At 34.1% G+C, this 24,405-nt stretch overlaps 1 protein-coding gene across 4 annotated transcripts in view; it reads right to left on the bottom strand.

Annotated features, from left to right (window-relative positions):
* The window catches only part of PALS2 (protein associated with LIN7 2, MAGUK p55 family member), a 113,496-nt gene that overhangs the window by 40,465 nt on the left and 48,626 nt on the right, over positions 1 to 24,405 (bottom strand). For 3 of the 4 annotated variants that reach the window (XM_063098553.1, XM_063098555.1, XM_063098554.1), the window contains 2 exons: positions 19,492 to 19,610; positions 4,855 to 5,007 (listed from right to left, as the gene is read on the bottom strand). In XM_063098553.1, the coding sequence (XP_062954623.1) occupies positions 4,855 to 5,007; positions 19,492 to 19,608 (270 nt within the window). In that variant the 5' untranslated portion in view covers positions 19,609 to 19,610. The remainder of the gene's footprint in view (positions 1 to 4,854; positions 5,008 to 19,491; positions 19,611 to 24,405) is intronic. The other variant, XM_063098556.1, reaches the window with a different exon arrangement.

Here is a 24,405-nt window from a genome sequence, read left to right as displayed (position 1 = left end):
CATGGCAATTTGAAAATCAAAAAGAGCAAGGATTGTAGAGGACTGAAACACTGAATTGACGAAAACTTCATAGGCCCACAACGCTATTTAAAAACAGAAGGACCAAAAAAACTCATTTGAAACTGCTATCTTAAACAACTCTTTACTTTAAAAAGTGATAAAGGGAAGGATCAAGCATGTTCCTGCCTTTTCAGTAAGAAATGCATTATAAGATAAATAACTAGCCCAGCTGATGAGAAGCTTTACATTATAAAAGAACACCAGCTAATAAATGTAGAGTCAGAGAATTTGAAAAATGTCGTTTTGCGACCTCTCATGAAAATATTGACTTAGGTAAGGATTACTGATTTGTGTTCATCAGCAAGTAAATAAGAAATAGAATTTGTATAATGTTAGACTAATAACACATTAGAGATTACTTCCTAGTGGAGAAGATTTCAAAGAAAGGATTAGACCATCATCGCTTTTAATCAAGGGACCAATCTCAGTATCAGTAGTGGTTGGCTCACCAGGTATTACACATCTTCCAATGTAGTTTAATGCATGTAGCATCACATCACTTAAGATGCATTCTAGCTCCAAATAATTAACTTGAAATATCAACCTTCTAGACAGGACTTCTGTTTACAGGAAATAGAAGAGGTAACAGCACAACACAGTGGGGAAGCAACCAGACAAACCGAGGGAATGGAACATTCTGCAGGACAATAGTGTGGTCTCTTCAATAGGTCAATGTCATAATCAAGACGGAAAGGGGCGGTTCAACAAGATGCCACACATGGACCTAGGTTGGAAACCTGCATGTACAAACCAGTTGTCAACAATATTTTGGTGTCAAATGGAAATGTCTGAATATGTATGTATATTACATGAGACAGAAGTTCATTGAAATTAAAAAGTAGAAATCAATAATTTATAAAAAGGAGAGACTTCCAGTCAAGATGGCGGAATAGACAGTCCCCAGTGTCACTCTCTCCGACAAATCAACCGATTTACAACTATAAAAATGTAACAACAGTCAAGCTGGGGCTGCTGGAACTCAGGGGAAGAGGAGGAGAGACCTATGGAGTGCATGAAGGCGGAAGAAACCATGATGAGAGAAAGAAAAAACTGCTCTGAGTGTTTTGGGCTGTGGCTGCCTTAAGACTCAAGCTGCTGAGTGCATGCAGCAGGAGCCGGCAGAAGCTGGAGCTGTGTCCTTCAGATGGAGTTACTTGGAGGTGGCAGGGGAGAAGAGGCCTTGGTGGCTCCCAGGATAGCAAGACCACTAATAGTGTTCCCATGGACCCACACAGGAGAGAGGAGAAAGAACAGCTGAAAAAGGGGAGCCACTCAGAGGCCGGTGAGTCATAAAGGACTGGCACAGGGCCTGTCCCATGGGAAGTGTTTGGGGCACGGGCAGTCGGGGAGACAGGCCCACTGGGAGAACACTGGGACACAGCAAGGACAGCCAATCTGCCCCCAATCAATGCAGGACCACTCAGAGCAGACTGGTCAGGAATACAGAATTGCAGGGGTGCAGTTTGACAAAAAAACTCAGGCCCAACCCAGGTGCACCGATTATCTGGAGAGCTGGAAGTACCTATAAGGTCAACCATTAAACACTAAGCTTCACAAAAAGCCTTCCCTAGGGAAACAGCAGCAAAGCAGCAATTTAGCTCAACAACACAGCCTCAAGTACTGGTTCCCACAGGATGTTCCCCCATTTTAGAAGTAAGCAAAGGACAAAAAATTAGTTCTGGCCCAGGCACACCACCAGTGCCTTGGGGCCCACCAGGGGACATGAGGCATGGAGCCAGGGACTGGACCCCCCCCACCCCGAACCAGGCACACTGTGCCAGTACCTCGGGGCCCACCTGGGGACCCAAGGCATGGAGAAGTGGACCGGAGCCCCTGCCCACAACCAGGCACACTGCCAGCATCTTGGGGCCCTGCCCAGAGTCCTGAGGCATGGAGCCAGGGATGGGACACTCCCCACAATCAGGCACACCACCAGCACAAAGGAGCATGTCAAAAACATCACCTCCATGTGGGTGGCCCACCATAGCCACCACAGTAACCATGGCTGCCACGAAAGTGGCTAGATGCCACAACCACCACACAGATGGTCCATCAGCCACTGGAGTGCATTGACACAAGGAGTGTCACTAGCAGAGATAAAGAAAAGAAGAGGATGTTTCTCTCCACAAAGCTCATTTCAGAGCGACAGAAGAAGCATCTGCTCTATGATAATATTGGGGGACCTGATCACACCTCTCAGCATTGGACAGATCATCTAGGCAACAAACCAACAGAGTGACCATTATTCTTTTAGAAGGAGAGAAGAAATCTAGGGTAATTAGAGGGGGGAGGGAGAGGGGAATGGGAAGAGATTGGACAAGGGGCATAAAGAATAATTACGATTTGTAACAATATATATGCTAGTAATATTGATTTGATCAACATATCTCAATGTTGACCCCCCAAAATATGTATAATCAATTTTGATTCAATAAAAATTTTAAAAAATAAAAATAAAAAATTAAATTTAATTAAAAAAATAAAAAAAGGGTAAGGCTGGCTGGTTAGCTCAGTTGGTTAGAGCATGGTGCTGATAACACCAAGGTCCAGGGATCAATCCCTACACTGGCCAGTCACCAAAAAATTAGAAAAAAAAGGGGGGGAGGGCAGTAAGTTAAAACATAGTTTGTGGAAAGTCATCTCAAATTAGTATAGAAAAAAAAATGTCAATTTGTGCATAGAAAGAAATAGCAGAATAGGCACTAAGTACAGCAGTGATCTGGGTATACAAAGATGATGTCTTTAATTTTTGTTTTTGCTTGGTATTTTCTAATTTTATATATTTATTAAACCTTATGTAATTTATACTCATGTATCTATATATTTATTAAATTTTATATATTTATTAAAAATATATAGCACGCCTGAAAGCTCCACCCAGATGTTTCTGAGGTATCACAAATGTAACATGGCCAGTTACCTTAACATAAGTATGTCCGGAACAGTCTATCCTAGAGTTTTCCTGATCTTAGTGAATGGCCCATCAATTGTTTATGTCAGAAATCATGTCTCTATCAACTTCTCACATCTTTCTTCTGCAACTGTCATATGTAACCAGTCATCAAGTCTTGTTGATTTTCTGCTTAAAAGCTGAAAATCTTATGTCTCACTATCTATACTGCCATCACAATTTCTTGACTTATTATTTCACCATCTCACTCCACAAATCAGACCTTTCCCGAGTTAATACTCACCTAACCCATCCCCTACTCCCCACCCAAGGTTTCCCATTGTCCTAAAGATGAAGTACAAATACCTTAGCATGCCTTATAAGGACTCAGTCAACTGGTTCCTACATAAAGGGTGTCTCTGATGTGTATATTTTTTGGTAGGTAGCATACTGATTAACGTAGGAACCATCTCACTATAAATCTTTATATTTTGTAGTAACATTGTTGGAGAGTCACAAAGTCTGGCTGAGAAAGAGTAAAGTGGTATTGCCATTTGATTTTCAGTGCTAAGATTTCCAGTGGAAAGCAGGTGACACTTTATTCTTCTATCCTAGCACCATTCTTTCTCCATTAAAATGCAATGTCTCTGTCATAAGTTGAGTTGCCATATATGGCTGGATGTATTTCTGGGGTCTCTATTCTCTTCAATTAGTATATTTTTCTAACACTGCCCCAATATCACATTTTCTTAATTATTACAGGCTTATAAGAAAATTTTCCCACAGCTCTATTTACACTAGCCAAGAGCTGGAACCAACCTAAATGTCCATTAACAGATGACTGGTTAAGGAAAATGTGGTATATGTATACAATGGACTACTACTCTGCCATAAAAAATAATGAAATTCTGCCATTTGCAGCAACATGGATGAACTTATAGAAAATTACTTTAAGTTAAATAAGCCAGGTACAAAAAGAGAAATACCACGTGTCCTCACTCATAAGTGGGAGCTAAAAAAATAAACAAATAAAAAAAGAAAGATAATCAATCACAATAATTCATTAAACTTTCAAATGGAGAGAATGGAACTGAGGCCACCAGAGGTGGGAAAGGGGGAGGGGAGGAACAGTTAGCAAGAAATTGGTAAAGGGCCACAAAATAAGATTATACTGTGTAATGCTGAATATACTAATTATTCTGATTTGAGCATGATATATTGCATACAGGTATTGATATTCCGCTCTGTATTCCACAGACATGTACAACAAATTATGTTTCAATAAAAAAGGAAAAAACATTATTTCCCTTTCTCTTCCAAAATGATTCTTCTTTTTTAAACTGATTAACTCTTCACTGGTTATTTTTGTATCTGTGGAGAGTCTGTTATGTAATAATAGCTTCTATCCTTACACAGCTCTTTTGTTCTATGGTCACTGCTGCCCCCGTCTTAAGAAGTAATCCTAAAAATATATATTACTGGATCCAAGGACTGGGAAATAGTGATAGTAAGGAAAAAAAAAATCCATTATCACAGTAAGGAAAATGTCTCTAGCATGTGTTCTGATGGTGAATCAGGGTTGTTGCTTTCTTTAACTGCACAAAGGAAAATCCATTGTGATGAATATCTGTGACAGACACTGTACATTTATGTAGTGTGTACCATTTACATGTCTGATTATATATCCTCAGCCTATCAGGATATTAAAATACCTAAACTGAAATTGACATACTTATAAAACATGGCCCTAAATAATCTTCAGAAAAAACATTACCTTAAACTGGCACTTAGAACTTATTCTACTTAAGTAGAACTTATTCTACTTATTAGAACTTATTCTACTAAAGAATACCTTGGGAATATAGGGAGGGGACTTGGGGAGACAAGTGATAGGGAGAATTTACCTGGAAGTGAGGCTCTTTGAGTATACCAACCAGTTCTGCCACATTTTCATCCACATTTATTAGAGGAGTGATATCTTCAAGAATTTCATTGACTAATTCCAAGTTATTGTCACTGACAGCTTCTAGTTTTGAATCTTCTAGTCTCTCATGAGCCTGAAAAGACAGAAGTGTATTAAAGTAATAACACTACTTGTTTTGCTCCAGACCATGGTTCATTTCTTGATTTATTTTTCATAAAGTTTTGAAAAATATTACTTGGAGGTTTGATTCATTGAAGCCAAATTTAATATTTTAATCAGAGGCAATACATAGATTTTATAGTAAATGTATCATCCAATATAATAAATCTTGGCATCTATTACTATCTTTTTTTTTTTTAAAGATGACCGGTAAGGGGATCTTAACCCTTGACTTGGTGTTGGTCAGCACGACGCTCAGCCAGTAAGCGAACTGGCCATCCCCATATAGGATCCGAACCCGTGGCCTTGGTGTTATCAGCATTGCACTCTCCTGAGTTAGCCATGGGCTGGCCCTTCTATTACTATCTTAAAAGTCATGGAAAACTAATTTTTATAACTAAACCATGAAAAAACTGAACAGGCCAGATAACTATTTAAAAAGCATATTATATTCCCTACACTGACAGAATTTCCTAATGACTTTCTAGCAGAGGCTCAAAGTCTACATGCTATTATCTACGTTTTATTAAAATAAATGATTAAGCAAAAATAAAAACAAAGAATAGGAACATAATCATTACATGCTAACATTTAAAAAAAATGATAAAAATCATTTTGGAGACCTGAGAACCCTAAAGTTACTATTTTCCAATTTTGAAAATCACCAAAAAAATCAGTTTAGGGCTGCCAGGTTAGGTCGGTTTTTTAGAGTAATGTTATAAAACCAAGGTCAAGGATTCAGATCCCTGTACCGGCTAGCCACTACCCTTCCAAAAAGAAAAATCAAGTTAGAACAGGCGGCCCTTGAACTGGACTTTGAAAGACCACCTGCTTTAATTAGGGGAATGATCCCCTCCTGTCATGTCTTTAATTTTTAAAAATTTTTATTTATTTTTATTTTTTGTGGCTGGCTGGTATGGCGATCCGAACCCTTGACCCTGGTGTTATAAAATCATGCTCTAACCAATCTTTTCTTTTTAAACCTCACTCTCTTTTCCACAGAAAATGAACCATGAATCACACTGTCACAGAAAATAAGTAATCCTAATTATCCCTTAATAGTAGGAGTAAAGCAGAGATTTAAATTCAAACAGAATGAACACTAAGCAGGTTCCATCTTTTAAATGTTCTTTACTTTTCTCATAAATGGTTGCTGTCTCATTTTTGAAGACAGAAACAGCATAATTATTAACATTTATGAGTTAAATCACATAACTACAAATCTTACACCTATATTTTAAGATTCATTTAAGTGCTGAAGAAAAATCCAAATTTCAAGTGGTAACAGTGTCAACTAAACTTTATCAGATACCAATAATACTTTTACATGTTATTTCTACCTTACACAGTGGATCCTTTGGAGTCCAAATAAATCATTCTAATTTTAAAAAGACAAGTGTTTTTTATTTAAATGTATTTTTTCTAGGTGATTCACAAGAGTGAATTAAGTTCTTAAGTGGAAGAGAGGGTTATATATTAAGCAACAGTTTTAAGAAAGACCTCAAAAGAAGAGATTTTAAGAATCATATGAAATAGACTGATGAAGAAAAACTGTTATTAAATAAAAAGAAAAATGTCAAAAGGCCAAATGTAATTTAAACAGTTCTGAAAGTATAATACAAGCCAGATAAGGATGGGATGATGAGTATATTCAAACATATATCATGAAATGATCATCACTATTGGAAAAAAACTAAAATAATCTACACAGTTATTGAAATATTACAAAACAAGCTAGAATTGTCAATTGTTTTAATATAAATATTTGCTGGTAAAAAAAACCAAACCTAATATAGCATCTTTAACTTTGCAATTGTCTAACACTCTTACGGCAGTATAAGAAGAAATCTTTTTTAAAAAAGGAAGAAAAGAACCTTAACATTTATTGAGGGCTTTTGTGTGTGTGTCGGGTACTACATTCTAAGTAGTGTGTGTGTGTGTGTGTGTGTGTGTGTGCGCACACGCACACGTGTGTGCGTGTATTCAGCAAAGGCAGGTATGTTATTATTATGCTCACTTTCCAGACAAAGACACTGATGCAAAAAGAGGTGAAGTGATTTGCTTGAGCTCATGCTATTGGTAAATGGCAGTCAGATAGTCTAACACCAAGGCTTGAGTTCTTACTTACTAAAGCCTACTTGACTTTATCACTATACAGAGACCACTCTAACATCATCTTGCAGTTAATTATTCAATCCAATATATGATGCATTATTTCATTCACTTAAATGTATGACATATGCTCTCCCTGACTGCTAGTTTAGTTGTTGCTTGATAGCATGGCTCTTCCAGTCTATATATGTTAACTGTTTCACCAAACCTACTCCCATAGTTATTTTATACTCCAGTGGTTCAGAATACCACCCTGTTGCTCCAACTTTCATTCCTTTGTTCTAAGTAAGAGCTATAAAGACCATCTGCATTTCTAGGAAACAGGTAATGACTGGCTTATTGCTTTCAGGTACTACATCAACATATTTTCCGTAATATCCTGTTACATGATTAGCACATGGTAGCAGTACTTTTTTTTATTTATTGAAACATAACTGATTGTACATATCTGTGGGATACAGTGTTGAATATCAATACCTGTGTGTAGTAGGGGATGCTCAAATCAGGATAATTAGTATATTCAACATTACACAATGTAATCATATTTTGTGGCCCTTTACCAATTTCTTGCTAACCTCCCCAACCCCCCCCACACACCTCTGGTAGCCTCAGTTCCAGTCTCTCCTTCTGAAAGTTCAGTGAATAACTGTGATTGTTGTATCTTTCTTTCTTTCTTTCTTTTTTTAGCTCCCACTTATGAGTACATGTGGTATTTCTCTTTTTGTGCCTGGCTTATTTTACTTAACATAATTCTCTCTAAGTTCATCCATGTTGTTGCAAATTGCAGAATTTCATTCTGGTAGCAGTACTTCAGACATTGGGAGACTTTGGTTTAATTCAGGGCTTCAGGACAAGTAAAGGAACAGAAATTATCACTGACTTGAAAACACTAATATCCCTCTATTCCTTTTTATGTGCACCTACCTATTGCTCCCGAATTGGGCAAGGACAAGTGGGAATGTGAAAAGACTAATGGCAACACAGAAAAATTAAGTCAAGTGGGAGGGCAGGACCATGTTATAAAAAAAACTCAAACATACCTGAAGATTTTTTCATATCAACCTCAGAGACTGGTTCTATGGGAAGAAAGAATCTCACTAAAAAATACAGAAATTCTCAGGGAGTTTTTCAGTGAAACGGTAACCATAATTATATTAACATGGAAAACCAATATCTGAACTACATTTGGGTCCAATCAAGATCATTTTACTTTTTCCACGAAAGCAAATGCAGGTCCATATTTATTAATATGTAGGTTTTAAAATTATTTATTTTAATTGAAATGTATTAATTGTATATATTAATGGGATACAGAGTTATACTTTAATACATGTATATAATGTGTAGTGATCAAATCAGTGTAGTGAGCAAATTCATCACTGCAAAAATTTATCATTTCTTTGTGATGAGAACATTTACGCTCTTCTAGCCATTTAAAAATACAATAAATTATTGTTAATTATAGATGCCTAGCACTAGTGTACACCACTAGAACTTATTTTTCCCATCTAGCTGTAATTTTGTGTCCATTAACCAACCTCTCACTATCCCCCGCCCCTTCCTAGCCTCTAGTTACTATATTTACTCTCTTATTAATATGTAAGTTTTTAAGGTCTGAGATATTGTGAATAAACTTGGGAGCTCTAATTCACTTAGAAGTCAGAATTTATTTAGTAGCTTTCATGAGGCATGTATCAACTAGAATTTAACTAATCAAATTAAAAAAGACAAAGGAAACATTAAAAACTAACCAGAGGGGCAGATGAGCCGTATGCTGTTTGAATAAATGGGTCTTGTTTCCTTTAAAAAAAAAGCATTATTAGAAAACTAACATAACTCAATAAAAATATATTACACTTGTCACGAGTGGCTAGAAGAACATGCATGACTGGCATTGCAGAACACTTGGAGCTGATGCAAATATGGCCTAGCCTTCTTGTACGTCCAGTTCTGAAAATCCTATTCACCACTGCACCTTAGAAAAATAAACTGCAGAGAAGAAAAAGTTCTTTCAGAACTTCTGGGTATTTCACCCAAGCACAGTTCAACCACAATTGTAAACAAAAAACTTTTTTTTAACAAAATTGTAGGCTACATCTGAAGTGACAAATACTATTTTCTAATAATACTAGTATTATTAGTATGCATATTAACTTGCCTTTGCCTCTTAAAAAGCAAGGCCCATATCACAAATTTTGTTTCTATCTTCTTAGAACAGGGCTAAGTATATAGTCGCTGTTTATTAAATATTTCTCGAAAAAGCTAAGTAAATGGGAAATAAGTTTGGCTGTGGTCAAGAGTCATCCTCTTCTTTTATTCTAAAGGCTAAAACACAAAAGATCAAGATAAATCCACAACTATTCAAAAAAAAAAAAAAAAGAATTTCAGCAGAAAGTAGAAATGAGACAGAGAGAATAGAGAACTCAATTTCTATTTTGCTTCTGAATACATTATATCAAAAAGGATGAGCTTTGTTCTGGGAAAAAAAATGGATGAACTAAGTATAAATAAATTATAATGGAATTCTCTAATGCGTAAAGAACTTGTCAGAAATCACCTAGTTAACCATCAGGAGTTCAAATTCCTATATTAGATAAGTTAAATATCAAGGTAGTCAGGGAACTTCTAAATAACACTGCTGAGCCACTCAAAGATATGTGTAGAATTAAGTAAATCACACAGATGTCAAAAAACTAGAAAAGGAAATCTGTTATACATTTTTAAAAAGAAAAAGAAAATTTTTTTGAAAGCTTAGCTTTAATAGTTTTTAGAAAAAATAGAACATTTTTATAATCTTTGAGTGGGAAAGACCATTCTAACTATCTGGAAGCTATTAATTATATCAACCCCCCCCCCCGCCCCGCAAAAGCCCAATAAAATTCACTACATGAACATTTAAAATTTCTTCTCATCATCAAAGTTAAAATACAAATCATAAACTCAGGTTAAAATACTTACAAACCATATTAAAGACAAAGGGCTAATTTCCCTACATATAAAGGATTTCTACAAACCAATAAGAAAAAGACCAATAACCCATTAAGAGAAATGAGCAGAATATGAATAAAAAAGTCACAGAAAGGGAAATGCCAATACCTCTTAAATATACAAAATAAAACCTCACTCATCATAAAAAAAAAAAAAGTACAAACTAGAATGATAAAAACCCTTTTTCTCCTTATCAGATTGGCAAAGATAAAAATTCTGATAACATACCATGTTGGCAAAAATGAGAGTAGACAAGCACTCTCACACATTTTTCCTAGTGAGAACATACACTGTTGAGTAATTTGACCATAGCTACCAAAAATACAGTGATTCTTCCAAAAATTTATCTTAAAGATATAAACATATATGTGCAAAAAAATATGTAGAAGACTATGTATGTGTATTACAGCATTTAAGAGAAAAGGCCATCTAAATATCTATCAGGAGGCTGACTAAAGAAAACTTGTATATCCACACAATAAACTATTATGGCACCTTTACAAAGAATGAGTTTGCTCTATAGGTACCGATATGAAATCTTACACAAAAAAATCCAGGTTTAGAACAGGCAGCATAAACCCATACCCTACACTATATTTACTAGAACAAGACAAGAATGTGTGATCTCATCACTTTTATTCGACATTTGTACTAGAAGTTATACCCAGTGCAATTAGGCCAAAAAAAAAAAGGCATTTGATTGGAAAGAAAGAGCTAACTATCTTTATTCATAGATGACATGATCTCATGTTTAGAAAATCCTAAGGACTGATAAACTATTAGAACCAATAAACTAGTTCAGCAAGGTTGTAGGATACAAGATCAACGATTTCTATACACTAGCATTAAAAAATCTGAAAATGAAATTAAGAAAATAATTCCATTCATGATAGCATCAAAAAATCAAATGCCTAGAAATAAATTTAAACAAAGAAGTACAAAACTTATACTCTGAAAACTACAAAACATTGTTGAAAGAAATTAAAGATTTAAACAAATGGAAAATCATCCCATGTTAATGGATTAAAAGACTTAACATTATTAAATGGCAGTACTCCTCAGAATGATCTATAGATTCAATTAATACCTACAGGAATCCCAGGTGACTTTAAAGAAACTGACAGTGATTCTAAAATTCTTATGGAATTGCAAGGGACCTGGAATAGCTAAAGCAATTCTAAAAAAGAACAAAGCAGGAGGACTCACACTTCCAGATTCGAAAACTTACTAAAAGCAACAGTTACCAAATCAGTGCTTAGACAAATAAATCAATGGGATAGAACTGAAAGTCCAAAAATAAACCCATATGTCAATCGTCAACTGTTGCATGTTAGATCTTTCTTCTTTTCTAATATACGCATTCAGTGCTATTAATTTCCCTATAAACACTACTTTTATAGCATTGAATGCATACATTAGAAAAGAAGAAAGATCTAAATCAATAATCTAATCTTCCACTCTAGGAAACTTGAGAAAAAAGGCATGAACAATTCTATGCCCACAAATTTAATCAGGCAGATGAATGGACCAACTCCTTGAAAGATATAATCTACCAAAACATACAAAAGGAGATATAGATAATATGAATAGCCCTATATCTCTCAAAAAAATTGAAACAATAATTAATACCTTCCAAAACAGAAAGCATCAGGCCCAGATGGGTTCACTGGTAAATTCTACCAAACATTTAAGGAAGAAATTATATTGATTCTTTACAATTTCTTCAATAAAATAGGAGTAAAGGAAATATTTCCTAACTCATTCTATGAGGCCAGCATTACTCTGATACCAAAACCAGATAAAGACATTACATACACAAACAACACAAAGAGTGAACTGTAATGTAAACTATGGACTTTAGTTGATAAACTTTTAGATTTACAGAAAATTGAGCAGAAAGTAGAGAATTCCCACACCTTGCATTAGTGTGGTAAATTTGTTACAATTAATGAACCAATATTAATAAATTATTAATAACTAAAGTCTATAGTTTGCATATAAACATATACATAGTTACATAATGTAGTTCACATACATACATGTGGTTTGCTCTTTGTGCTATACAGTTCCATGGGTTTTTATAAATGCATGTTATCTACCCACCTTTACAGTATCATACAGAATAGTTTCACTGCCCTAAAAAAATCTCCCCCTGCTCCACCTATTTATCCCTCCCTCCCACCACTTGCCCTTCAAAACCCTGGCAACTACTGATTTTTTTACATTGTCTCTATAGTTTTTGCTTTTTCAAGAATGTCACATAGTTGGAATCATACTTAGCAATATGCATTTAGGGTTCCTCTATGTTCTTTAATATCTTCATAGCTCATTTCTTTTTATTGCTGAATAATATTCCTTTATATGGATGTACCACACCTTGTTTATCCATTCATCTATTGAAGAACATCTTGGTTGCTTCCAAGTTTTGACAATTATGAATAACGTTGATATAAACACTCATGTGCTGGTTTCTGTGTGGACATAAATTATCGACTCACTTGGGTAAATACCAAACAGTACAATTGCTGGACTGTACGGTAAGATCATGTTTAGCTTTTTAAGAAACTCCAATTGTCTTACAACGTAGTTATATACCATTTTGCATTACTACTAGCAACAAATGAGCAGCTTCCTTCTTAGGATATACATTTTGCAAATATTTTCTCCCAGTGTGTAGCTTGCCTTTTCACATGGCACTTCTGAAGAGTAAGTTTCTTACTCTTGTTAAAATCTAATTTATCAGACTTTTTGTTAAGCTTTGTGTGAGACTGTCTAAGTTATTCCACCTTGAAGCCCTTACCACTTGCTATGTCCTTTTTATGAACCCTGCCCACAAAAGCTATACAGTAACTAGGGGTAAAGTAGTTAGAACAATACTTAGAAACAGCTTGCCAACTTCAAAGAAGGAACTTAATGATTAAGTAGTGGTATTACAACAGCTGGTCTGGCTACGTGCATCACAAAACCATCAAAGATAGTAAGCATTGTCATTGACATTTGGGATTAGCAACATTAGCTTGTTTCTTAGCTAGTAGTTGCTTCTTGGCTTTTTCCACTGCTTTGTGTGAATTACCTATATAAACTTGGGCTCAACCAAGAGGTGGCATGGAGAAACTTTGCCTATGCTTCTGGGTCATCACCTGCCTGATCCATCATGCTGTAAGTAGATTACCCTTTAAAGAAAATTCTTTGCCTTACTGCATAGAAGTGCGTGCTTCATTTTTCAATCTTAAAATACCTCCTCAGTTTGGTGGGCACTTTACTTTTGGCCCACCTTCAGACACTTCATGCTTTTTATGTCTTATCTAAAAAATCTTATGTAAAGTAACACGTGTTAATTAGCTCTTCGTCATTCTACAATGTACACATATTTCAAAACAACATGTATATGATAAACATATACAATTTTTATTTGCCAATTAAACAAAAAAGTATTTGTCTAACCCTAACTCACAAAAATTTTTCCCTATGTGTTCTTTTAGGAGTTTTGATAGTCTTAGCTCTTACTTATAGATCTATGAGCTACTTTGAGCTAACCTCTACATATACTGTGAGGAAAAGGACAATGTTCATTTTTTTACATATGAATATTTAATCGTTCCAGCAACATTTATTGAAAAAACTACCATTTCTCCTTTGAACTGCCAAAGCATTATTAACAAAAAGCAGTTGACCATATATGTGTTAGTCTCTTTCTGAACTAATTCTTCTGTGCCATCTAAATGCTGATACTACATTGTCTTCATCACTGTAGGGTCATAATAATCTTTGACATCAGGTTGTTCAAGACTTCAAATTTTGTTCTGTTTCAAAATTGTTTTGGCTAGTCTAGGTCCTTATGAATTCTAGTATCATCTTATCACTTTCCTGCAATTCTGACAGGGATTATGCTGAATCTATAGATCAGTATGGGGAGAATTGATATCTTAAGAGTATTGAGTCTTCAAATCCCTTCATTTATGTATGTATATAGGTATTTATGCCTTCTTTAATTTCACCAATGTTTTAGTTTTGAGTGTGTGTGTGTATATATATATATATATCTTGCACACATTTTGTTAAGTTTATCTCTATTTTCTTGAATTACAATTTCCAATTGTTCATTGCTAGTATATAAAAATACAATTGATTTATGTATATCTTGTATACTGTGACCTTGATAAACTCACTTATCAGTTCTAACTTATTAGTTCTAGAAGGCTTTTATTGTGTAGATTCTTAGGATTTTTAATATAGATGATAATGTCATCCTTGAATAACCAAGGGTTTATTTTTTCTTTTTCAATCTGTGTACTTTTTATTTACATATTTTTCCTTGCCTTTTTGCACTAGCTGGGACCCCTAGTATGAAGATGAACAAAAGTGATGAAAGTGGGCCCCTCATCTTGCTTCTCATCTTAGAAGGAAAGCATTCTGTCTTCTGCCATGAATTGTGATGTTAACTATACGTTTTTTTGTTTTTTGTTTTAATAGATGCCTTTTGTCAAGTTGAGGCAGTTTACTGCTATTCCTAGCCTGCTGAGTTTTGATAAGAAATTAATGTTAAATGTTGTAAAATACTTTTCCTGCAACTATTAACATAATCAAACAGTTCTTCTTATCGTGTCTGTTAAAATGGTGACATACATTGATTGGTTTTGAAATGTTAAGGCAATCTTGTATTTCTAAGACAAAACTCACTTGGTAACGGGGTATTACACTTTTTGTATGTTGCTGTATTTGGCTTGCTAATATTTTCTCAAGAACTTCAAGTCTATGTTCATCAGGAATGCTACTCTGTAGTTGCCTTGAAATATCTTTAGCTGGTTTTGATATTCAGTGTAATGTTAGCTTCATAAAACAATAGGAAGTTTCCGTTCTCATCCTTTTTTCTAGAAGAAATCATGTAGAGTTGTTATTATTTCTTCCTTAAATGTTTGATAGAATTTACTTGTGAAGTCATTTGGGTCTGAAGCTTCTTTTGTAGGAAGGTTTTAAACTATAAATACTCAATCAAAAAAAAAAAAAACAGATATGTGGCCATTTGAGTTATCCTTGTGTGGGATTTAATAGTTCTGTGTTTTTCAGGGAATTAGTCAATTTATTGTCAATTCTATTTCAATAAAGGTGGGAAAAAAAGGAATTAGTCAATTTCGTCTAAGTTGTCATGTTTATTATCAAAGTTGTTCATAATATTTATTACCCCTGCAAGGTCTGTTGGATTTTTACTGTCCTTTTGTTCATTCTTGATATTGGTAATTTGAGTCTAGCTAGAAATTTATCAATTTTATTGATATATTCAAAGTTATATTGATTTTTCTCTGTTTTTGTCTTTCTAATGTCCATTTTTATCTTTATTATTTACTTCCTTCTGCTTATTTTGGGTTAAATTTCTTTTTCTATTTTCTTAAGGTTAACACTTTAATCACTGACTTCAAGATATTGCTCTCTTTTTTAACATAGGCATTTTTCCTCTATTATTTTGCTGCACTCCACCAGTTTTGATATGTATTTTCATTCAGTTCAAAATATTTTCTATGGTTCTTTGTGATTTCTTCTTTGACTCAGAATTATTTAGAAGCATGTTATTTTAATTTCCATGTATTTGGGGATTTTTTTTCAGGTAACTTTGTTATTGATTTTTAGTTACTTCTGCTGTGGTCTGTATTAGTTTCCAAGGTTGGTCTGCTACAGCACACTGGTTGTGAATTCTGCCCAATGTCATCTGTATTACGAGGATCCTCCAATCAGGCTAGTGGGAATGTAAATGATTCTCCATTCTGTGTGAGCTCTGGAAATTGTTTGGCCTACTACTTTCCATTGGATCTTTCCTTGGACTCTAGAGGCTTACCTCCTATATGTGCAGGTCAGTACTCAGCCAAAGACACAGGGCATCCCTCTGTAGATCTCTAGAGCTTTTTCTGTGTTCTGTATCTTCCTTTTTGATATTCTGCCCCACAAATTCCAATCACCTCATCTTCCAGAATTTCAAGCTCTATCAAGACTCTGTTTTTTTTTTTTTTTTCCCTTCTGCACTGCAGTCTAGAAACTATCGCCAGATAGTTTCATAAGGCTGACCTCATTTGTTTCCTTTCTCTCTGTGCTGCCTGTTGTCCAATGTCCATCGGAACAACTTTTCTAGTTGTTTCTGGAGTAAGAGTAATTCCAGACTATTTTTTCTCCCTTGTGGCTTGAGTAGAATACGTTCATTCTTATAATTTTACTTTCGGTGGTTAACCTAAAGATTTTAAAATGCATCCTTGAAATTTTACACTCTACTTTAAGCCATTACTTCTATCACTTCCTGAACAATGAAAGAATCTTAGAATTGTTCAACTCATTAAGTCTTGCCCTCTTTTTGGGGTACCATATTTCATGTATATATGTGTCACAAAATACTATTATTTCATCCTAAAATCAATATTATTTTATATTTATCCATTAATATTCCCTTCTTTTGTTTGTCATTCTTTCTGTTAGAAGAACTTCCCCTTGCATTTCTTGTAGAGTAGATGAAGGTAAATTTTCTCACATTTTGTTTGTCTGAAAAAAAAATCTTTGTTTTGCTTTCACTTATAAAGGTTGCCTTAGCTAGATAGGGAATACAAGGTCAGCAGTGTTTTTCTTTTGGCACTTTAAAGATCTCAATCTACTCTGACTTTCATAGTTCCTGTTTTATTGCAACCTGTTAGTCTTATTGTTTCTCCTTAAAGGTGATGTGCCTTTTTTTCTCTGGTTGCTTTACAAATTTTCATTTTGTCTTTGATTTTCGAGATTTTGACTATGATGTTCCTAGCAATGTTTTTCTTTACATATTTCTCCTGCTAAAGGGTTCACTTGGCTTCTTGAATCTGTTAGCTGATGTTACTCATTTGTTCCTAAAATTCTTGGTCAATGTACTTTCAACTATTTCTTTTTCCCCCTCCCCTCTCTTTCTGGGATATTAATTACACGTACATTAGATCTTTTCAGTATGTCTCACATATTCTCTGACCTTTTTCATTCTTTCTTCTCTATGAGTTTCAGTTTGGATGTTTTCTATTGAACTGTCTTCAAATTCAGTATTTCCCTCTTCTGCTGTGTCTGTTCTTCTATAAAACCCATCAGATGAGGTAATTTCAGATACTGTAGTTTTGATTCCAATTTTCTAGTAATATTTTATATGGCTTCATTTTGTCTCTCTTTTCTACAATTAAAAATATATATTAATAAGTTATTTTTAAATCCTTGTTTACAAACTAATAAAAGGACCACGCATAGGACTGCTTCTGTTGTTTTTCTCATGTTCCTGTGTCTCTGCATGTCTAGCAATGTATGCCTCTTTCTTTTTTTCCTACTTGTTGTACTGAGAGTGTTGTCCGTTGTGACTTAATTGGAAGCAGAAGTCCTCCTTTACTCCTGGGATTTCTTTACCTACATTATGGGAGTACTGAACTACCACTGCTTTTATTTATTGAGAATCTCCTTGAATGTTGGATGTTATTGGGTGGTTCTGTTCTTTGTTTCATGTTTACCATCAAAAGAGTACAGGAGCACCTTACCTGCTTAAAAGTCATCCAATCATTTTACATGTTAAGAATAATCAACAGGATGATCTTTGGAAAGGCCAACATCCGTGGCACAAAACCAATATATTTTTACCCATAGAAGTTCTTAAGAACACGAACACACACACACACACACACACACACACACACACACACACACACACACACACACACACACACACACACACACACACACACACACACACACACACACACACACACACACACACACACACACACACACACACACACACACCACAATACCCTGTGTTGTAGTAGACAGAGCACATAATTTGAAGACAGAACACCTGGCCTAAACCTTATCTGTCATTTACTAGCAAAGTGACCTTCGGCAAATCATTTATCTACTTTGAATCTCAGTTTTCAATTCATAAAGTTGTTGCAAAGATAAAACTGTATAACATAAAGGCTTTTGTAAACTACAAGCGTGTTGTAAAATTCCGAACATACTATATAGTTTCTGAATCTACAGATCAAAAGCCATAAATTAAATAAACATGGAGATAGATATAAAAGATAAATGGACAAGGACAATAAACATAAAAATGGACAATAAAAACTGACAATTAACAGTATGACATGAAGGGAAGAGTGAAAACCTTTTAAAGATACCAATAAGAACCCAGTGTAAGCCATATAATATAGGCTTAAACAGCTCCTACTTAATTCAACAGACCCTGAAGCTACTACTCAGTAGAGTGATTGATATTTATAAGATTGAAACAAAAAGTAAATAATATCCTAAAAATTATTATTAAAATATAGGAATATCTAATAAATTTTGGAAAGACTGCACTCAAAAATGATTAAAATAAAAATTCCAGTTGAGTGATCTACCAGTGGATTTTGTTTCTACTTAGGAGCCTTTATACCATGTGACTATAGCATGAGTAAGTGTGTGAATAAAATAAAGGATTTGCATCATTAACTCACTCCTACTAATAAAAAACTTTATAAAAGGTATGATTTTTCAGAAGTCTTGCAAGAAAACAAGTAATAGACTGTGGCTAAAAAAAGATCACAGGAGAGAGTAAAGTGAACATTCTTGGAGTGCAAAAAGCAAAAGGAGCAACAAGATTGCTATACAAAGAAAAGGTCAGAGAGGGCATGTGGCATAGGTTCTTGAAGCGAGAATCATTTGGGGGAACTCTACTGAGATAGCAGGACTGTGTATTAGTTAACACAAGGGTACTTCAAAAACTTCATGGAAAGATTCATATTATCTTTTAATTCTATTTTTCTATGACCTTTATGAAGTACCCTCGTACACTAAGCTATACTGATGTTTACAAAAATTATTAAGGGGAAATAATATGCAAAATGAAACTGCACCAAAAAAATGGTTGTAAAAGTATATTTGTGAATGAGTTAAGAAGATTATTCCAGAGTTGACTATGGAAGCACACTTGAAATATCAAGGTTATACAAGAAAAAACAAGAGTTCAAAAAAGTACTGGATAAAGGAAGTCAGGAAGAAAATCAATACTTTGATGTTGTTGGAAACAGATATGGGAGCTGAATCTTTTTCACAGGCCTTGTTATAACACGACCTGTATAGTAAAGAATTCTTTAAACTTTAAATGTGTTAGGCCTAAACTAACAGTCATTTCATCCTGTATTTAAAGTCAGAATAGAAAAGGCCAAAGAAGCCTAATTTTTGCCTATGCTAAGATTTCATTGTGTGATAAGTGTTATTATTTGCTAATTAAGGCTAAAGTACAGTAACCAGTTCTAAAATAGTGATAGTTGAAAAGACTTTGTAAAAACAATTTCCAAAACAATTCAGTAATCTTATAAATAAACCAGTATACCTTGGCAAGTGATTTTACAATAGGATTCTCCATAATCCCCTTGAGGAAAATTAGGTCAATTTCTTCTGCTCCTGTAGATGAAGGCAGCTCTGTGAGGTTTTCCAAGACTTGCTGCATTGCTGCTGTGATATAAGCAACACAAAAAAAGAAAAAGAAAAAAAAAAAACAAAAACCTTAAATTCCAAGCCTGTATGGAGTAAGATTATAACATAATGCAAATAAAAAGACATTGACAAAACTCTTTTGAAAAATCACATTTTAAAAAACTGAATTGTTAAACAGTATGAGTTTCAAGTTGATTCCCGTGAATTAGTAGCAGGATGGATTTTTACACGCAATGTGGGATTTATCAGACTGCCTTATATATACTTACAACCTTGCACTTGCTTTATATTTTTCAAATTGAAAAACATTACTCAAGAAGAAATATGAAATCTGAATAGACTTATAAATGTAAAAAGATTGAATGAGTAGTCAAAAAACTCCCCACAAGCCCAGGCTTTACTGGTGAATTCCATCAAACATTTAAAGAAGAATCAAAACCAATACTTCACAAACTCTTCCTAAAAAACGGAAGAGTAGGGAACACTTCCCAACTCATTCTATGTCACCAATTACCCTAATACTAAATCCAAATGAAGACATCACAAGAAAATTACAGCCAACATCCCTTATGAATACAGATGCAAAAATATTTAACAAAATACTAGCAAACTGAATCTAGCAACATATAAAAACAATAACCAGGTATAATTTATCTCAGGAATGCAGGAACGGTTCAACATATGAAAATCAATCAATATAATATACTATTAATAGAATGAAGAACAAAAACCAAGTAACATCTCAATAGACACAGACAAAGTATTTGACAAAATCAAAACCCTTTCATGATAAAAACATTCACCAAAGTAGGAATAGAAAAGAAACTCCTCAGCCTGATACAGGGCATCTAAGAAAAATCCACAGCTAACATCATACTTAATGGTGAAAGACAATGCTTTCTCCCTAAAATCAGGAATAAGACAAGGATGTTCACTCTTGCCACTTCTATTCAACTTTGTACTGAAGGCTCTAGCCAGAGCAGTTAGGCAAGAAAAAGAAATGAAAGGCATCCAGACTGGAAAGGAATGAGTAAAACTATCTCTATTTGCAGATGATATAATCTTATATATGGAAAATCCTAATACCCCAAAACTGTATTAGAATTAAATGAGCTCATCATGATTTCAGGTTACAAGATCTATTCACAAAAATCAATTGTATTTCTATACTCTTGCTACAACAATCCAAAAATAAAATTAAGAAAATCATTCCTTTTATAGTAGCATCAAAAACAATAAAATACTGAAGAATAAATGTAACAAAGGAAACGTAAAATTTGTACACTGAAACTATAAAACATTGAAAGAATGAAAGAAGACCTAAATAAAAGAAAAGACAGCCCATACTCATGGGTTGGAAGAATCCATGGATTTGTGGATTGGAAGAATTGTTACAGTAGCAATATTCTTCAAACTGACCTACAGACTTAATGCAATCCCTATCAAAATCTCAACTGCCTTTTTTTGTGGCAGAAATTGACAAGGTGATGCTAAAATTCATATATAAACAAAAGGGACCCAGAATAGCCAAAACAGTGTTCAAAAAGAAGAATGAAGTTGGAGAATTCACACTTCTCAATTTCAAAACTTACTTAAAAACTACATTAATCAGAGACTGTGTGGTACTAGCATATAGACATATAACTAAATAAGAGTCCAGAAATAAACCCATACATTTATGGTCAATTGATTTTGACAAGGGTGAAAAGAAAATTCAATAAAGGAAAGAGTAGTCTTTCCCACAACTGGTGCTGGCACAACTGGATATGCACATGTAAAGAGAGTGAAGCTAGACCCCTCTCCCTCCCTCATTCAACGTCACAGTTCACAGTCTTGATTTTATTAAGACTAATTTTAGTTTTATCTCTTTCTGATGTTTCTTTAGAACAACTCTACTAATCCTGTAGTTATTTTTTTTTGACTGGCAAGGGGATTGCAACCCCCCTCAGCATGGTGTGGTCCAGACCACGCTCAGCCACACTCAGCACATGGCCATCCCCATACAGGATCCGAACCCGCGGGCCTCGGCACTCCCAGTGCTGCACTCTCCTGAGTGAGCCACAGGGCCGGCCCCCTGTAGTTTGTTTTTAATATTAACTTTTATTTTTCTTAAAATAAAACGCCAACATTTAAAAAAATCAGATTGTGCTACTGAATAGCTTATAATAAAATACAGCAACTCTCTGTTCCATCTATCTACCCTTCTCTCTTCTTATCCTACTCCCCAGAAGTAACTACTAAGAATTTGTTAAACGTTTCTTTTAATCAGATCTGTTAATATGCTATCTCTCTGGATAATATGCTAACATTGCTAATTTTTGACCCACCCATTTTGGAGATTATCTATTTATTTTCTGTTAGAATGCTAGAGGTTTAAGCTTTCACTTTCCCTGTCCCCAGACACTCGGTTTTTTATAAAATCAAGTGTTTTTCATATGAAACTCTTAAGTTTTTCCAAATGTTCCAATAAAGTTTTCACATTTCTATCAGTATTTTTCCAAATGCTCAAATACTTTTCCAAAGCCTGTCAGATATATATATTCCCTGGCTCCTATCCCTGATTTCCTCCCAAAGCATTCTTCTCTTGTACTTTATCCTGGACAGGTTCATTTCTAGATGTCTCACTCAGTATGTATAAATGACTGACAATTTTGGAAATAAAGAGGTGAACAGTAGCACAATGCGCACCAGAAAAAAACAGAAGGAAAACTGGTACTGGTCTAAGATGAAGAAAGAAGACACTTGGAAATAAAGAATATAAACAAGCTTACTTCGTAATTTTGCTTAAGATCCAAAGTTTACCTTTAAGTGGACAAGGAACAATAGACTAATCTTTAAAAGTATTTTTCCCTGTTGCTCTAAGTACAGTTTGCTCTACTTCTTATGCTTGCTTGTTGTTTTTTCCTTTGACATTCTACATTTGTTTTCATTTTTAACTTTCATTACAACAAATTTCAAACTACAAAAGGAAACAGAATAATATAATGAACCCAATGCTTATCAGCCCCAACAACTAGCAACTCATGGCCAACCTTGTTTCATACTCCTATATACTTTCTACCTTATATAACTTTGAAGCAAATCCCAGATATCATATTTCAGTGTATATGTCTAAAAGATCAAAATATAACCAAACTATTGTTAGCACACCTAACAAATTAACAATAATTCCTTGATGTTATCAAATATGAGGATACTTCAAAAAGTTCATGGAAAGAACCATATTATCTTTCAATTCTATTCTTCCATGAACTTTCTGAAGTACCCTCATATCTAGTCATAGTATTCAAATTTCCAGTTGTACTGATAATTTTTTTTTAAATGTTTCTTCTATATTGGTTCCTGAGATGCTTAATGTTTTATTAGTACTTAATTAAGTGGGTAGAAAAGTGATGGAGATTGTGAAATATACCCTTGTCTACTATGAAGATCTTCCTAAACTGTTACCAATTCTTGAACACATGGAATTTAGTTAAAAAACAGATACACCTGTCAATATCCCATGTCTTGGAAAGGGAATCTTGAATATTATAAATCTGCCAATCATTCGCATACTAATTTGTACATTTGGTGGATTGCTAATCAAAATACAAAACATAGTTATTTTTAACTATATTACCCTAAAAGCACATGAAATGAAAAGATACACAAAAGAAAAGATGCAAGAAAATTATAACAAAGAATGAGAGATGGGCCTCATCCCAATTTACTAAAAAAGTGATTCTACAGAGTCCATCAACAATATTATGGACAGTGGAGTCTAAGCAATTATCTCTTTATAAAAAATCTTTCCTACTGTTTCTTTTTTAAAAATAAAAACAGCCATTTTTTTCCACTGTCAAAGTCCTTTCTTCCCCAAACTTCAAAAAAAGTAGTTTCAAGATTCCAAAAAAAAAAAAAAAAAGTAGTGAGAAGTAATTCTACAAAATATTAAAATACTATAATAATTACACATGGATGACTACAAGACAATTATATTGTATGTAAAAGCTGAATATATGAAACAGGAAACTCTCTGTAGTGGGAACCTTGCAAAGGTGATACAGGAACCAGAGAGGCAGAGAAGCGTCCCCAATTTACTCAGAGATTCCAGGAAGAAAGTCTCAAATCTAAAAGGTAAATTACCTGCAAGTCCCACTCCTCCTCCATTATAAGTAGGAAATAGATCCTTTAATCAGAACATAGATTCAATGACATGTAAATTGGATTCTTATTTGAGCTAGAGAAAATTAATATATTTAACATGAAAAATTAAAATATTTAAATATTAAATATATTAAAAATTATATTTATAATATATAAATATTAAATATATTAATATTTAATTATTTTATATTTAATACATTTACATTTAATATGAACAAACCAAGAATCACCAAACACTTATGAAAACTAGCAGCATGAATAAGACTCACCAAATTCAACAAACAGAAGTACTAGCTAGCCTCCAAAGAAACAGAATTACTAGGAACAAAAAAAGAGAGAAAGAAAACAAAATTTAAATTATAATGTGCAGGAAGATCAAGCTAAAGAATTCTCACACTAAAAAAGGGCAAAAAGAGGAAAAGTATAAGAAAACTGCTATGGATCATGAAAGACCATAGTTTACAAGGGAATGGAAAATCCATAAATACAAAGAAGGAATTAACAAAAGGGAAAGTGGAAATCAATCAACCAAGGGGGAAAAAAAAAAGATTTGATCAATAAGCCAATAATAGCTAGCTAGCTTTTTAAAAGACCAATAAAAATAGACAAATATTTGGCTAGTCTGATTAAGACAAGACTCAAATAACATAAGGTATGAGATGAG

The sequence above is a fragment of the Cynocephalus volans genome, chromosome 6, assembly GCF_027409185.1.
Source record: "Cynocephalus volans isolate mCynVol1 chromosome 6, mCynVol1.pri, whole genome shotgun sequence".
NCBI classification, from domain to species: Eukaryota; Metazoa; Chordata; class Mammalia; order Dermoptera; family Cynocephalidae; genus Cynocephalus; species Cynocephalus volans.
This window is presented reverse-complemented; position numbering and strand designations above follow the sequence as displayed.